The sequence below is a fragment of the Limulus polyphemus genome, unplaced genomic scaffold (genome assembly GCF_000517525.1).
Source record: "Limulus polyphemus unplaced genomic scaffold, Limulus_polyphemus-2.1.2 Scaffold729, whole genome shotgun sequence".
NCBI lineage: Eukaryota > Metazoa > Arthropoda > Merostomata > Xiphosura > Limulidae > Limulus > Limulus polyphemus.
In genome coordinates, this window is record NW_013666339.1 from 257,272 (window position 1) to 274,453 (window position 17,182).

Sequence of the window (17,182 nt, forward strand, 5' to 3'; positions counted from 1 at the left end):
AAATTATAGTAAAATTTTATGGTATTGATATAGTAATTTATGATTTTTTGGTTATTCAACTGTATATATAAAACACCTAAAAAAATTTCATATCATATCCTCCATGTGCGAAATTTTAAAAGGCTTAGCTACCTATGTCAAGCAGCAAATAAGTACAAAGGTCATAATTGGACGAGATAATTTGATTACTTGAGTTTGATTTACTTATTTATTTACTGTTCTGTATTTTAAGAAAAATAATTGAAGAACCTATTTGTAAATAGTAATAATGTATATACACGTATAATGTATAATAATTGAAATGTGACTGTATTTTACAAAATACTAGTCCACTAAAATGCAGACAAAACAGGTCACTTTGTAAAGACTAAAGGTCAGTTTTATATTATTGGATATGGTAACATGAGAGCACATGCACCATGTCATTATAACTTCTGTATTGTTAACCAGGCATGACTGGAAGGTCTATAATAAAAATATTTAAATGTCTAATATTATGAGATTTAAGCTATTTAGTCTAAACATTTGAGTTTTTGTATTATAACTTGTTGTCATTCTAGAACGAAAAAAGCAGAGATTTGTTACTGAAAATAACAGATAAAATATAAAGTTTTTTATTAAGAAATGTTTTGATAATTATCTGGATGTTATAAAGATTTTGCATGTGAAAGTTGAAAATTTTCTGATGCATAAAAGTAATTTTAATCTTAAAATGAAAATTACTTTGAATGTTGGATAGGCAATTTCTGAAAAGAAAAAAAGGCATGAGAAAAACATCGCTTAACAGACCTTAAGGCTTAATAACAAAAAATTTGATATTTTGCATAAGAAAGCCTTGAAATGTTTACTGATAATCTGTCAAATTTTGTGAACATACGCTTACTCATTTAAAGGTTATAGCATAAAAACTATAACAAGCAGAAAATGGTTATGAGGTTGGTTTCAGGGCCCAAGCTTGTACTGAAAGATATAAAAGTCTTTTGTGCACGTTTCTACTACAGCTGTTGGAGAATGATGCAAATTTTATTTCCATAAGATTGTAAAACTAGGGTTTTCAATCCACTGACCAATCCAAAAAGTTTTTCTCAAATTGTAGATGTACTCTCATCTACGCCTCAATGGGTTTGATGGTAATTGGAAAAAATGAAATTTTATGGAGTCTCACATGTGTAAGTGGAGTACATGAAATGAAACATATAAAAATAAGATAAGCCATTCAGTATTCTAATAAACAATAGGCCTTTCCAAATATTCTTATCTACTAGAAGTTGAGATGATCATTTCTAAGTTTAACAAAACATCACAACTGTTAATGCTTGGAAGCAAGAATTTTCTCTAAATTTTGTCTTGTTGTATTCCTTCATGCAGTGGAATTATATTTGTTGGTGTTATTGCTGTTCTTTTTCAGAGATAGTTTTAAACACTAGATACCAAACTTGTAAAGCTACACCACCCATATGTTATGTTTTAAACTACGGATGTTGATAAATTTAATTGTGAAATGTATTAATGTATGTGTCTATAGACTGTATAGTACATATCTCAAAACATTAAGATAAAAATTTAACTTGTTTATTTAATCTGAAGCAAAGTGTATGTCTTTCATCTCTAGTAATTAGCAGAATCTGGAAAGTCAGGAATTTGTGCTATGAAGATTTTAGTGATTCTGTAGCCCTGAACACAATGATCATTAGTGGCATCCACTGTGATTGCTCACGAAAGCATAGACTTACCTTTGAAATTAAAATTATTAGAAAATCATCACAAACACAACCTTTGAATACAATTTAATTTGTAAAAAGTTTTGTTTTCTCCTAAATTTTAAAATATGTTTTGAATATTCTTAACAATTAACTTTGTTCACCTTTATTACAGAGATTCAAGGTTTGTATCTTTGAAATAAAAGACACTGGAATGAAGTTCCCATGATGTTTGCCCCTTTAATTACAAAATGTTTTCTGTAAGGTGCTACCTTTTCTGAAATGATTAAATTTCAGATCTTAATGATAAAAGAAGGTTGGGTTTTCTATAATTGAATATCTTTTACTAACGTACTCTGTATTGCTTGGTGATAATATTTCTATTTTATTTTTATTTTGGTTACATCAGTATATAACAAAAACTTTAATTTTTGCATACAAATTAGAATTTGAAAAGCTGTGTTAAAATTTTTAAAGTTAACCCTAAGTAGTATGTTTTTATTCAGTCATAATTCAAGTTTATGGGTGCTCTTACAAATAATTTATCCATTAATTTCAGACTTATATGCATAATTTTTGACAGTAAAGCATCTTTGACTTTTTAAAAGTAAGTCCAGCTTTGAAAGAATATAAGCAGTTAGTTGTTTAATTCTGTCATGTGAGCCTTGTGAAACACTGGCTTTCAGAACCTAAATGGTAGACATGTATTAGTGACAAACTGATAATATAAAACTTATTTATTTCTTATTTTCTCAAAACTTGATTTAACAAAAATTAAGCTAACTATGCAGATCAGAACTAAAATGATTTAACTTATATATTATTGATGGAAGTTTAATGGAACTAACTAAAAAAATGATACTGCACTAAATTGATACACCAGAACTAATGTATTTAAATTTAACAGTATATTTAATCAGTGGTAGGGTATCATTGCTATAAATTATATTTAGATAGTGACATAAACTTGGTGTCTTGAATTTTACTTTTCTAGTACACTACTGAATCTTTTCCATTGGTTATTTTATAGTGACTCCATGTTTAAATTGTCATTTTGTTTTATAAAACCTTATTTACAGCCAAGCATTAAAACATTACTAAATCAGGAATCAAGTTTCTAACAGTTTCATACAGTACTTATTTCAAGTGCTTGTTTTTTTTCAACAGTGCCTATCACACATAGACATTTCTCAGAAATAATTCAGATTTATTTGCTTGCAGTAATGAGTTATACATGTAGGTAAGATATTACTTATTAAGTTTATCTAGCTTCTCAAGATTAAGCATTAAGTATCACTAAACTTGACGTTACAAGCATTTGTGCAGAATATTTGCATGATTTAAAAAATATACTTTTTTTTTAATTTTAGTTTCCTCAATTGGTCTTGAAACAAAACAAAACCAGCTCCCTGAAAATGTGATTACCCTGATTGGAGAGAAAAATGATCTAAAATATCGAAGAGAGTATAAAGGACAAGTAAAACGTCCAGCTGAAAGCCCAGTACAAAAAGCATCACCACCAACACCACCACCACCACTACCAAAGAAATCAAAACCTGGTAATGTATGGTGAATAATTAAAAAAAAATATATATATATAAACCTAATATCTTTCTCTAAAATTTTTGTGAGTATAATGTATGTTTTACTTCACTATTTTTGTTGTATATAGCAATAACCTGGAAATTTTTAATTTTTACTAATTGTATTTTAATCATTATGATGAAAGATGGACAGAAGCGAACTCTTGATATGTCTACAAGGCAAATTGAATAAAACCATGTCCTGTATGAAAATCAGAGCAATATTTTTTCTTAGTATAACCAAATGATAAAAGAACAGTATACAGTTTATATTTATCCCCAAAAACATTTTTGTTTTGTAGGATGTTTTTTTTTTCCTTCACAAATTTGCCTATCCTATGTTCATATATTTTCCAACTTTCTACAATAACTACAGCTAATGAAAAGGTTTGTTCCTTATATCACCAGTGTTTTGTATTCCACCATATTATTCTACTTTTGGGTGTTCTACATGCTTTATTCTTTACAGCACTGTTAATCAGGTCCATTAGTTTTTATTTTTTTTCCATGCTACTTTGTTTAATGAATGTTCTTGTCAAAAATATTTTCCAACATAACATGAAACTATTTCTGCAGTAACAGTAGACACAACTAGAAAGATAAAATATTGTAAGTAGAAATTTTTATTAGGTGATGTTTTGGATCAGATCTAACAGCTTACTATTGAAAGTTTGAAAGATATGGAAAAAATAATTTATAATCTAGATAGAAAATGCCACAAAATATGTGTTTTAGACAGAGATATACAAGCCATCATCAAAATTACAATACACACAATAATACAATACTTTGCATAAAATATTCCAGTAAAATCTTCAGACAGTGTTTTGAATAATATTAACTGAAATGAAATATAAAGTAAAATATAACATATTAATATAAGTATTTATAATTTGATGTAGAGATGTGACTTTAAATTTACAAAAAGGAGACACATTATTTAGTTCATTTAGGTAAGAGTCCACCCACTAATAAATTTGTCAGCTTTTAAGGTGTTCTCTTTTAGTGATTTCTGATGATGTACACTTGAGTGCAGCTATAGAAAAATTGTTCATATGTTCTGAACTACTAAAATAACATTCACAAGGATAAACTTTGTTTTGTTTCCTTAAGTCACTCAGATATTCAAAAATTCTATCACTTTCAACATAAGACAGTTCTTTGCTTGATGTCCTAATGTCTGCTTATTACATGGGCAATTGAACGAATGTACATTAGACAAACAAGCTGTTGCTTCAGTGATAGAATATTTTAATGTATATTTGAGACAGATGTCTCAAGCTTTCAATTTACATCAAGTTTTCAGCAAAGCAGGAAACAAACTGATTGATTTCAGTTCAAACTTAAAAATATATTAAAGAGAATATTTTACTCACTTTGGTAGAATTACAGTTATAAATTTTGTGCTTTTATGTGTGCTTGTTACTGTCTAAGTACTTAATTTTACTTTAGTATTTTAATAACAACTAAGTGAATGCTAAGTTTTGAATTATTTCAGATGTTGGAAAATAGTTAAACAAAAAAGCTTCTGTGCTAAAAGATTATATAAAAATATACATTTGACTTGGAAAATTATTTTCACATTTTTTTGTGCTTGGTGTTTTGCTAATGTTGCCAAGATTAGTTTAGTTTAAAATAACCTACCAAATTGTTATAATGGAATGACTATACCAATCAAATGCACATAAGATATTAGTAATATTGTGAAAAAAAATCATAAGCGTATAATTATAATCTTATATATTGTGAACTGTGGTTTCTGTCCGAGCATTTGTCCATCTCCTATCTATGGAGGCTGCTCCCTTGCTGCTTTTGAAAAGCTGCACATGCAGGCAAAGCTCAACATTCACTTATGAAATGACAGGAGAACAGGCATGAATAATGTTGATGCCAATTTTATTTTGCAAGCAGCATATTCTACACTAAATTGTTAGGAATTAATCACCCTATCATTCACATTTGCAAATAGAATGTAATTTAAGGAATAAAAATATAGATTTACTGTTATTGTTGAGCAGCTCTCAGCATGACTGAAATGCTCAACAATTACTTTTTGTGGTGGGTGGAAAAAGTAGCTCATAGCTTTGGCTCTGAGTGAAATCAAGAGTGCAAAACAATTAACATTTTTAAAGTCTGTGAAATAACTTAAATTTGATAGATTAACTTAAGCTTTTCCCATTGCTGGGGTTGAGGACTTTTGCTAGATTATCTTAAATTTTTCTCATCACTAGGGATGGGTGCTTTTGCTTGTTAATAGATATTTTGGAATATTTATTACAAAATAGAGCTTGGTACAAGTTTTATGGCATGCAGGAGTTACCTTTGATTATTAAAACCAAGCAGGTAGGTAAATATATTTGATTCAGTATTTGTACAGTTGGACAGGAAGAAATTTATGTCATTGGGTTATAAGGTAATTAAACAGAGCAAATAACATTGAGGGTATAGTGTGGCCTAGTGGTTAGTGCTTTGGACTCGTAGTCAAATGGTTGTGAGTCCTTGGGTAAGACACTTTATCCAAATTGCTTCAGTTTTTATCCAGCTGTAAAATGGATACAAGCTGATGGCTGGTGATTAACCTGTGTTGGACTGGCATCCGTCCCTTTCAGAGGAAATGTCAGCTTTGTCCTCTGGTTCCTATTTCCTGTATTTTCTTTTATTTTTTAATAAATTTTTTTATTATTTCAGATGAAACTGTTTATGTAATCCTTTCTGAATATTACTATGCGAAACAAGAAGGAGATAGTGAGGCAATAGAAAAAGAATCAAAAGAAAATATTAACTTCAAGGTGAGTTTGTAATGCCCATCAACTTTTGGGTTGTGAGTTAGTAGTTTTCCATTTTAGTAACTCACCATTACTCTTCAAAACTAATACAAAATGTACTGGGAATTAGTAGTTTCCCGTTTTAGTAACTCACCATTACTCTTCAAAACTAATACAAAATATACTGTGAATTAGTAGTTTCCCATTTTAGTAACTCACCATTACTCTTCAAAACTAATACAAAATGTACTGTGAATTAGTAGTTTCCCGTTTTAGTAACTCACCATTACTCTTCAAAACTAATACAAAATGTACTGTGAATTAGTAGTTTCCCATTTTAGTAATGCACCATTACTCTTCAAAACTAATACAAAATGTACTGTGAATTGTAGTGAAGAGTGAAATAATTTTAAATTAAAGTGTATTTGGAATAGATCTGGGTGATTAGTGGAAATTGCTAATAGATTAATCATCAGGCATATCAATTTAGGATTAAGTTACTTTTTTTTAAGCTAAACCTGTTGTACATAAAAATGTCTCGTAAACACAATGTAATATGAAACTTATTGAACTAATAACATTCCATGAGTGTCCCCTACAAATTTTCACAAGAATACTAAAACCAAATAAACTAATTATTTGTCCTTAGAGAAATTATAATAAAATCAGTAAATATTTTTAAAACAGTGTGTGTGATAGGTAATATATTACTTGGCAAAAACAAATTCATGTCAATTCTAGAAAAACAAAGGCAGCGTAGAATTTGCTATTTGGCAGAAAAATTTGTGATGATACTAGACTTTTTTTTTTCAGGGATTATAATGGTTCTTAAACTGTAAATCAATATATTATAAGCTGTATTTAAACATGGATATACAAAAAAAATCTTTAATTATTAATGTTTCTGAATTTTTTCCCAATTCCAATATAAGTATAAAAACATCATATGCTATTAAACAAGTTGTTAAAATGGACTGAAATTTAGAAAGAACACACTAAAATGATTAATATGTTTATAATTTTACAGTACAGGTTGGAAAAATTGTAGAAATACACATGCATGCTGGGAAAGCAAAAAATTGAAATAACTTGAACCTTACTGTACCTTGCAAAATTTGAGTGACAAGTGATGATCTGACTTTTGCTGTGCTTCCTATTTAGCTAGAGCTAGTCATAATTAAACATGTCCTGTTTGTGTAACTTGTTGTGTAAATGCAGAATGTATTCATACCATTGAGCACTGTTGCACCAATGGAAGTAGTAATAGGTAATATTTGAGTTAATTGCTCATCTCTGATTTGGAATGAGCTTCAAAGAACACTAATGAATAACATCATAGACACTTTTACATTATATTTACAGTAACTAAAGCTTTCTTGGCCATATTATTAAAAATTTTAAGTATTGAAGCTGATAACTGAGCAAAATCCAAATAATGGAAATAGATACTTGATGCTTTATCCACCCAAAATGTAGTAGGAGAAACGCTGGCTTTTACTCTTTGTATTTATATATGATAAGTTAAGTTTTTTATGTTGTTATGTTAGTTCAGTTTGAATTTTATTTAAAATTAGTTGCCAAAGAAAATGAAAACTTATGGCTATAAATGGTCAGTCATTAAGTTAATGTCATTATAAGATAAAATGAACTTAGTCACAGATAATCAGCCCTATGGCACTAATTTCTATGAACAAAATAATAATTTAAATTAGAATTTAAAATGATATGAAAATGATTATAATTTTCTACATTTAGTCTGAATGTTTGATGTTAAACTTTTAAGTTTTTTGATCTAGTCAGTTATGATTGTCAGAAAAGTTTGAAAGTATTTCTCTATTTAAACTTGCTCTTTAACTTGGTGTTAAGTTAAGATGTATGCAGATATTACAAGCTGAAGCTCTTATTATAATTTTAGAATATCTTTATTGTATTTTTCTGTTTCAAAACTTGTTTAGAGCTTTTGTTTTCTTATATAAAAGATCAATAGTGGAGTGTGAAAACAAGAAAATGTTGAAATGTTATTTTACATTACTTTCCGGAAGCTTGTATTGGGTCAACAAAAGATAATGTGGTTAAAATTATGTCTTCTTTTGATGCACTTATTACCTATTTGTATTTTAAACTAACTTTAATGACATTATTAGTTGTAAGAAATTGAAATATTTTAACTCCTATAAATTATTCTGTTTATTCACTGAAGCTGTTGGTTGAGTATAAAAAATCATATTTTTAAGATTCATTCTGTTTAAGATTTGTAATAAATTTTTAAAAACTTTTCTTTCAGTGTCATTTTTGCAAGAAGCTAATAGAGAACAATATTAAATTAATGAAGCACATGAACTGTCACATTGAGAACACACGACAGAAAAATCCAGACTTGAGTGACCTCACACAGTGCAAGTACTGCTTCAGAGACTTTGAGACACCCTTCAGTATGCAGTGCCATGTTGATGCGGTAAAATATGCATTGTTATTTTAGTTGAAGTCACGTGTCACAAAAGTGTCACAAAATTAATGGGTGAATGGAAGCTAAAAAATATGTAGTTTGAAATTCATTCTCAATACAAGTTATTACATTGAATTAAAAAAATTTCAAGATATCAAAGATTTGACCTAACTGAATTTTATATCATTTAATGATTCTGAAACTCCAGCTCAGACTGTACAAATTTAAGTAAAGTATTTCTTATACAACAGATGTTTAATTGAAGGAAATGTTTAAAATTTAACAACCACAGTACAGTAAGTCTGTGCACGTGATGGTAATGCAGATGAACACACTCTTTTGTTTGAGGTGTGCGATTAAAATATATATTTGAAGTTCTAAGGTCAAGGTTCTTATTATATTTTTCTATCTGACATTAACAACAAAAAGAAAGCAGTTTTCATGATGTATTTTTCCAATCTGTGTTTTTAAACTGTAATCTAGTATCACAACAATATTTCTAAAGTGCTTTCAAGAATAGGTTTAGTAATTACATTTGCTCATCAAAGGTTCAATAATTTAAGTTTTTTATTTGTAATGATAAGTTAATAATAAATATCTGTTAAAAAAGTAAATAGTGTTATATTGTGTTTTTTTAAATTACTGTATATTATGAGTTGATATTAATATGTGACAGTAGGCAGTATTAGGTATTACAATTTTACAGGCCCACCGAGAGGGGGGGGGGCAAGGTGGCAACTACCTTGGGGCCCGTGCATGCTCAAGGGTCCATGACAAATGCCCCAACTTTAAACTCGACTTTTTAAAAATTTGCATACTCTTAAGCTAAGAATCCATAGTCCAGAAAAACTGGTGCAAAATTAGTCTACAAGCCAAGCCAAGTTCAAAATGGAAAATAGCATAACTTTGGACTGAATAAAGGAATTTTCTTCAAACATAGTTATACCAATAGAACATTCAAAAACTGCTGGTAATGCTAATGCAACTGACAGTAAAAACAAAGATTTTCGAGTTAAAGTCAAAGACAAAAATTTCACACTAAAGAGAGATTTATGAGCTGCGAGCACTTTCCAGCGCACCGTCCAAAATTCCAGCATAACTTTCACCAACTGCCAAATATTCTAAATTTAGAACACTCTGACCTCCTTCCTGCTAAACCTCGTGTAATGTGCAGTTCTGCATCCAGTATGCCATGTGCCAGGGCCCAGTTGCCACATACTTCCGTGTTGTTAAGCGTTCATTGCAAATAAATGTAAGTAATTGTTTAATCATCGATTGTTCTTAATTACATATATATTAGGTTATTTCCTTTGTAGCAATGTAGCTTTCTTTTAATGTGGCAAATGGCCTAAAGACTTAAAAGCCAAGGTTTTAACTTTACTGATCAGCCTACTGGCTTACACTTAGCCACTTAGGCCTAGTATAACATTCATATTAGGCTAAATGTGAAGGTTAAACTTCATATCAAAAGAATGATTTATTTTTTGTTAAATAATGCAGTATCTTATTGTTATCAATATATTATTAATTGTATCAATATTAAAGTTTTCAATTAAAGTTTTAATTTAAATTAAGCACAACTAAAACAACAAAACTTTGCACTTAACTTAGCCTAACTGAATTTTGTAACTAATAGTCACTTCACAATGCCATTCAGCAGTATATATTTAAATTTATTTTGTATAGTAAAGAAAATAATTTAGAGTTAAGAAGTCAGATTTTTTTTTTTTTCCTAACTACATGTCTCATTTTTCAGGCTAGGTAGTTTGAAAGCAAGCACTCAAGTTCTTTCAGTATAACAATGCAAACTTTACCCTCTGGATGTCCTAGTATTTTTAATTATCAATATGAGAAAACCATCATGGAAATTCAATTTACGCAAATAAAACTATACATGTGATATTCCTATACATTTAGGTATTGTGGGAACTAATAAAATATCAACGTATACATCATTTAACAAAGCTCTTTAATAATTAACATGGAGCATCTGGTAATTAGAGAGCAGAAATTGTTAAACTTAATTAATTGCATGTAAAAAATTATTTGTAAATTTAATGTGAAATTCAAATGTTTACCTGTACATGTACTCGGAGAATTCTAAGAAGAAAGTAAACCTACAGACATCGGTCTTGTTCAACAAAATCTGTACATGTACTTAAATGTATGCTTGAAAGGATCCTTAATGTTAATCCATTATTATCAGAAGTATGTATTAGAAATAGGATAAATATTAACTTTGTTTGATTTAAATCTGTTACAATGATTAATCTTTTCAGTGGTGCTTGTTTCTTTGACACATGCTTTTTGGATTTTGATACATAGTTCAAAGTATTCATTTTTATATATAAAAGACAAGTAAACTTTTAAAACTTGGTCATAAGCAAAGCATTGTATGCTGAATTTTACTGTTTCTATCATTTAGGTGCACATGAAGACTGACACTTTAACATGTCAAATTTGTAACCAAGCTTTCTCATCTAGAGGAACTCTTACTGCCCACATGAAAGCTTTACATGTAGAGTGTGAAATGCCATATATTTGTAAGGCTTGTGGGTTCAGGTCTTCAATGCATCAGCAAGTGCTAGAACATTTCGAACAGGTCTGTAAAGAGTCTTGTAATATGAATTCCTTTTGAAAGATATGCTAAAGTCTTTTTGCTTCCTTTTAGCTAGGGAATTTTTATTACAAGGTATAGAAATAGGAGCTAAATCTCAGCAAGTGTTTATTAAACAATATTTGTATTACTAAGTGATTTAAATTTCAGGAAAAAAGATGATTGAATCTGCTAAAATCTGTGTTCTATAAAATATAGCCCTTTGTTGTAAAATTTTCATAAATACATTAAATGTTGTTCTATAATGACAGTTTGAGATAATTTTGCCAGTAATGAACGTCAATCCTGTTATTTGGTATAGGTTTATAGATGGCATACTTGGAGTTTAGAAAAATTTTGGGGCTTTCGTGAAATTTTTAACAAAGTCCACTCTTTTAACAACTATATGCTCACTTGTTTAACATTGCTGTTTTTAGATACTGCCATTCACAGATGACAGAATTACAACAAACGTTTTCAGTAAACATTTGGTTAAAGCTTGTTGTGTTTATTATTATTCACATCGTCCTCTTGTAGTGAAAAATATGGTTTAATACTTGAATATCTCCATATCAAAATGTTACACAGTAATAACAAGGTTACTAGATAACAATAAAACAATAGATGATTCTACTACAAAAGTGTGCTTATCTGAAAACTACGTAAAAGCATACTTTTTCATAAACACATCCCATTTAATCTTGTCATTGAATTCCAGTTTGTAGGATAAAACTCTTCACAAGCATAATATCAAGCTATAAAAAATGTACTCTGGAAAGAAAGAGGTTGTCTTATATTTATAAAAGACAAGATTAGTAAATGGTGCTTGTTCTTTCATAAACAATTTAGTACTACCATGCAAAAATGCTGCTGAACTGTGGACGTTGATATAAATTTCTTTCAGGTTGATGTATTTAGGTTTATATTGAATGTGCCACTAAATTGTTTAACAGTGATGTATTTTAATAGCTATGAAAACAACACATACAAATTAAATTGCAAAGCTCAAACATGAGTAAGTTCTGTCATGTTACTTCAAATCACATGCATAAATGTAACTTTCATTTATAACATTTAATCCATTTTTAACTATACTTATTTTATGATAAAGTTTTCAATCAATGAATAAAATGTTCATATTATGAAACAGTGCTATATATTAAAACTAATAAAAAAAATATTTATGCAAAATGCTACTGCACAATTGAAGCAATCCCACCCCCAAACAACAAGAATTTTCATTGCACTGTAATAAAAAACCTAGTGTCTGTTTATAAAATTTCACAAAGTGGAATCCTTAATTTACCATCTATCTGTGGAAATGTAAAATAGTGAATTATTTTGGCTTTCACAGCTTTGTTTTTTTGCAATAATTTTCTTTGTAAATGGACTGTTTAGCTGTTTTGAATGTAGTACTGGTAAGTTCAGTGGTGATTTTTAGTTTATGACAGAAAAAAAACAAACTTAAAGCATTGAACATTGGCTATACCATTAAAACAGCATGTAAAATAGGTTGTACTTAAATAAAATCAAAGGTTCAGACTAGTATATATTACAAACAAACTTGAATTTTTTCTTCTGTGGTATAATAATGCCAATCTGAAAAAAAATAAAAAAATTTTGATATAGTTTCTGGCCTTGAGGTATTAACTTGTAGATATTTTTAAAAGGTATAGGAAGAAATTAAAAAAGACATAATTTATTGATTATTTGTTCATAAAGAGTAAAGCAATTGAAGTAAACATCAAATAAAAACAAAATGCAGGTTTGGGTAAGTTAGTTGATGGTGGAACACCTTATGACTTGATCTTGGTAGTGTTTTATAAGTAAAACATAAAAATCAGTGTATGTTTATTGTTACATTATATTTCTAATGCTTCACATTTAATGCATTGAAATAATTGATCAAAAAGATATTCTTAAAACACAAAATCATTAAATTTTACATTGTACAAGTGGGACGTGAATGTAACAGAGTACTGCTTTTGAAGATAAGTATCAGAAAGTGAAATTTTCAATTTGATATAATTAAAAGAGGTTTCAAATTAGGTTAGCAAACTTATCTATTTGTGTTAGTTTTATGAAAGCAGCTGGTACTACTAGGATATGTTTCTTGTAGGTCATAAAAGGTGAGTTGAGGCAGGGTGTCATAATGAGAGAGAAGAGGAATAATTATCGTAGAAAGTTGATGAATTATGAATTCTCTTAATGTGTACAGCTGCAAGTTTTTCTTCAAAAATAGATTACATTTTTAGTGAATGCAGAGACTAGAGTGTTTGTTGATAGTACTGAGTATTAACTTTCTAAGAACAGTTTGCATATGTTAAATGCAGTGATATATTGTTGCAGGTGCAAGCTGTGGTAGTACAGTGTTTAGCACCTATGTATGTGGTTCATAGTGAATTCTTATCTATGCAACAGTGCAATGCTATCATAAGTAAACTTATAACTAAAGATATGTATCATACTAGCCCGTTCTATGGAAGGATATTTGTGCAGCAAGATTGTAGAGCTATAGGATACAACATGAGAATAAGGAAGTCTTCAGTCTTCTCCATAGAAAAACTTGAACAACAGAATGTTTAAAACAACAATTGTTCTGAAATTATACCCCAATCCAAGCTGAAGCAACCTTCTCATTTGCAGAGTAAAGACTATGGTTACAAATAAGAACCCTCCAACCAAAAAAGCCATTTTGATGTAGTCAGATATATCTTTTGATATCATTAACAAGACAAACAAGAATGTGAAATTGAGAATGCTTACTTGCCAGAAGTTCAGACTTCCATAAGTCTTACCCATTCACTGTGGCTGGGATGTATATTTCCCAGTACACTGGGAAATATACATCCCAGCTGCAGTGAAAGGGTTAATGAGAAAGATGACCAAGGAAATGGCAATCACAGCGATCCCATTTAAATCCCTTTCAATCACATTCCTGTCAAGGCCAGTGAAGCAACTCTAATAGAATTTTTGAACCTTTGGTCTGCTGATATGGTTTTAGAAGCCAGCATTCACATACAGTGGAGGATGGGTGAATACTTATGAAGATGTGTGGTTCTCCTATTAACTTTGCTGTACTTTGCAGAAGTTTGTTACAGTGAGCAGTTATTGTCATCAGATTGAGTACAATCAATAATGGTGGAAGAAATTTCAAAGCAGCATGAGATCTTGAACATTATTCTTGTAAAGTGCAATGAACTCTCAGTATTAACAAAATAGGAGTATTAATTTTTTCTTGAATATGATACCTCCATACATAATTACTTTTTTATTTGTGCTGCCCTATATATGTGAAATTTTTGCTCGCCACTAGTCCTGAGGCTTCCACTTAACATCCTGTGTTTACACGTGGTATAGCTGTATTGTAGCATGTGAGAACCCTCCACAAATAGGAGTGTGACACATCCTCCTAGCACAGCTGTCTTCTTCTATACTGTAGAACACAATTATCGCTTCTTGATTTGGCACCCCCAAGTGGCACAGTGGTATGTCTATGGACTGACAATGTTAGAAACCTGGTTTTGATACCCATGGTGGGCAGAGCACAGATAGCCCTTTGTGTATCTTTGTGCTTAACTACAAACAAACAATCTTGATTTAGCATTGTGTGTAATGGTGTTTATTTTTTAAACTCATGAACTTTTCAGATTTAGGCGTTTTTCAGTGGAAGTATCTACAAAGACATTGTTTCCTAAGTGTCAGCAATTTCCATTTTGTCTGGTGTGAAACAACGTGACTTTGTTCATGCTAGTCTACCAGTTGTATTGGCATTGGATTTGTCTTTGTCTGTTGGGAGAGGTGATGGCTTATTCACTGTGTAGTCTTTCATGCAGCCTGAGCCTTCTTTTGTACTTGACATATCTCTGCCTATGTTTCTCATTCGTAACGGAAGAGATTTGCCAGTTTTTTCCCACCTACCTTTGCCTCATCTTATACTCATAATGTCTTAATTTTACCTCAGCTTTCTTTCGTTATTTCGTGAATAGGTTTCTCAATTATGTTTTTACATATTCAGTTATTTTAACTGCTACTTTGGATCATACATCTCTGGATCTTGCTCAGTGGTGAGTGATGTCTGTCCAGATATACTTAATTTTAAATCTGTACCATATGATCTTACAGGTCTACAACTCACTGATGAAATGGGGGTTCCACAAGACTGCTAGAGTGTTATTTATGGTATATCTTGCTTCATAAATAAGGCTCGTATCAACTCATGGACTATCATGAGTAAAGCAATGTTGGTATTGCTGCCCATCCCTCTGGTCCTAGTTGAATAAACAGGACTGGTCTTCTTTTCAAAATAGAGTTTTTGTGGTCACCCATTGCACTATCTTACGGTGTTGTGTTCCTCCGGACTCCCGACTACATTGTTCTCTCCCTCCTCCAGTGGTGTATGGGAAAATTTGCCACTTACCAGTTCCTAGTTGGTGAAGTGGTGGACCATAGAGGCTTCCTCCTGAATGTGACCACTTTCATCAGTTAAGAGTAGGGCGGTGTTGTTCTGTCAGAGCAGATGGTGAGTATTCTCCTCCTACCATGGACCGGAAGACACATTCCCAATTCTGCTTGGTTTTGGACTGGATGAATCCACCACATGCAGTTCACCCATCTAGCTTGCTTTTCCCCATCCTACTGCTGCCTGGATGTTAGGTCCCTGGTGGTCTGGTGTTGGATTGGCATATGACCATCCAGTACAAGTCCTTACACATGGGTTGGTAGGGACCCTCCTCCTACTATGGAATGGGAGAAACATTCTTGCTGCCACCTAGTTTTGGACAGGAGTTGACCCACCATGTTTACATTCTCCCTTCCTACCATTGTGCAGACGTCAGGTTTCTGGATGGCCTGGTGTTGGTTGTGTACTAGGTTTGCACACGTGCCCTGCCTGGGTTATTGGAATGTAAGTTGGTTTTCACTTCTGCTTCCTGGGCTTGAGGTAAAGACTTTTGGGACCCTCCTTTTACCATGAACTGAATAACATGTATCTGGTGCTGTCTGGTTTTTGACTGGAGTTGACCCACTGATTACAGTCTGACACAACCTAGTCCAGGGGTTGGCAAAATACAGCCAATGTAGGATTCTTGCTGTTATGTGAGTGAACATAAGGTATTGTATCAGAAGTTAACATTTTCCTACACTGGAAGAGTATTTCTGATAGATAATTACCTCTTCTCTCACTTCCCACCCATCTTCCTCTCTTCTGATGCATCTTTTTTTGCCTAATCTTGAAGTCATGATTGTGTTCCACAGTATAGAGGAAGTCAGCTGCACTAAAAGCATGTGTGGTGCTCCCATTGATGGAGGGTTTTCGCATGTTCATTTGCATGCTACAGTGCAGCTATATCACGTGTAAATACATGATGTTAGGTGGGAGCCTCTAAGCTAGTGGTCAGTAAAAATTGCACATATGCAGAGCAGCACAAATTGAGGAAAGCTATTATGTGATAGGAGGTAAATATCTATCAGTGTAAGAAAATATTAACTTTAATTTCTGAAACAATTCACTTGCTTTTTTACATTTTAAAGAAATTTAGTTTTTGAGATTTGTGCCCTGATACTGGATCTTTGATGGGTTTGCATACATATGCAACTTGCATATTATGTCACTCATGGAAATCTCTACAGCAGGTACTTTTAAAATGTACCATGCTTAAGGCATTCTGTGTAATTTCCATGCAAATCTGCTGTGATATTGTGAAATCTTAAGAAGCAAAAGTAATTTTGAGACATTATGTTGACAAACGTTTTGTAGCTTGTGTTTGGAAGGTGTGAAAAATTTTATTTAACTGCAAGCAGTCTGTAAGATTTGAAATGTTGGTGTTCAAAGTAGTCAGTATTACTTGGTTTGTGGTACATACTTCTGTTGAAGATGTGTCTCTTCTGATGATCAGGAAGACTAGGATTTAATTTTTTGAGATGAAGTCGTCTTTGAGATTTTGTCAGTTTCAATGAGATAGGAAGTCTTAATGTTTGTGAAGTTGACCAAAATGTTACAAGCGTAACAGATATGAGGTTTATGAGTTGAAATGAAAGTACCATGCATTATCTTCTTCTAATCTTCTAGGTTTTACCATGCCATCTGTTCA

The 17,182-nt window shown here is 31.2% G+C and overlaps 1 protein-coding gene across 2 annotated transcripts in view; it reads left to right on the top strand.

Annotated features, from left to right (window-relative positions):
- The window catches only part of LOC106460211, a 93,181-nt gene that overhangs the window by 64,863 nt on the left and 11,136 nt on the right, over window positions 1-17,182 (top strand). For both annotated transcript variants that reach the window (XM_022386876.1, XM_022386877.1), the window contains 4 exons: window positions 3,071-3,259; window positions 5,972-6,072; window positions 8,333-8,503; window positions 10,920-11,096. In XM_022386876.1, coding sequence (XP_022242584.1) covers window positions 3,071-3,259; window positions 5,972-6,072; window positions 8,333-8,503; window positions 10,920-11,096 — 638 coding nt within the window. The remainder of the gene's footprint in view (window positions 1-3,070; window positions 3,260-5,971; window positions 6,073-8,332; window positions 8,504-10,919; window positions 11,097-17,182) is intronic.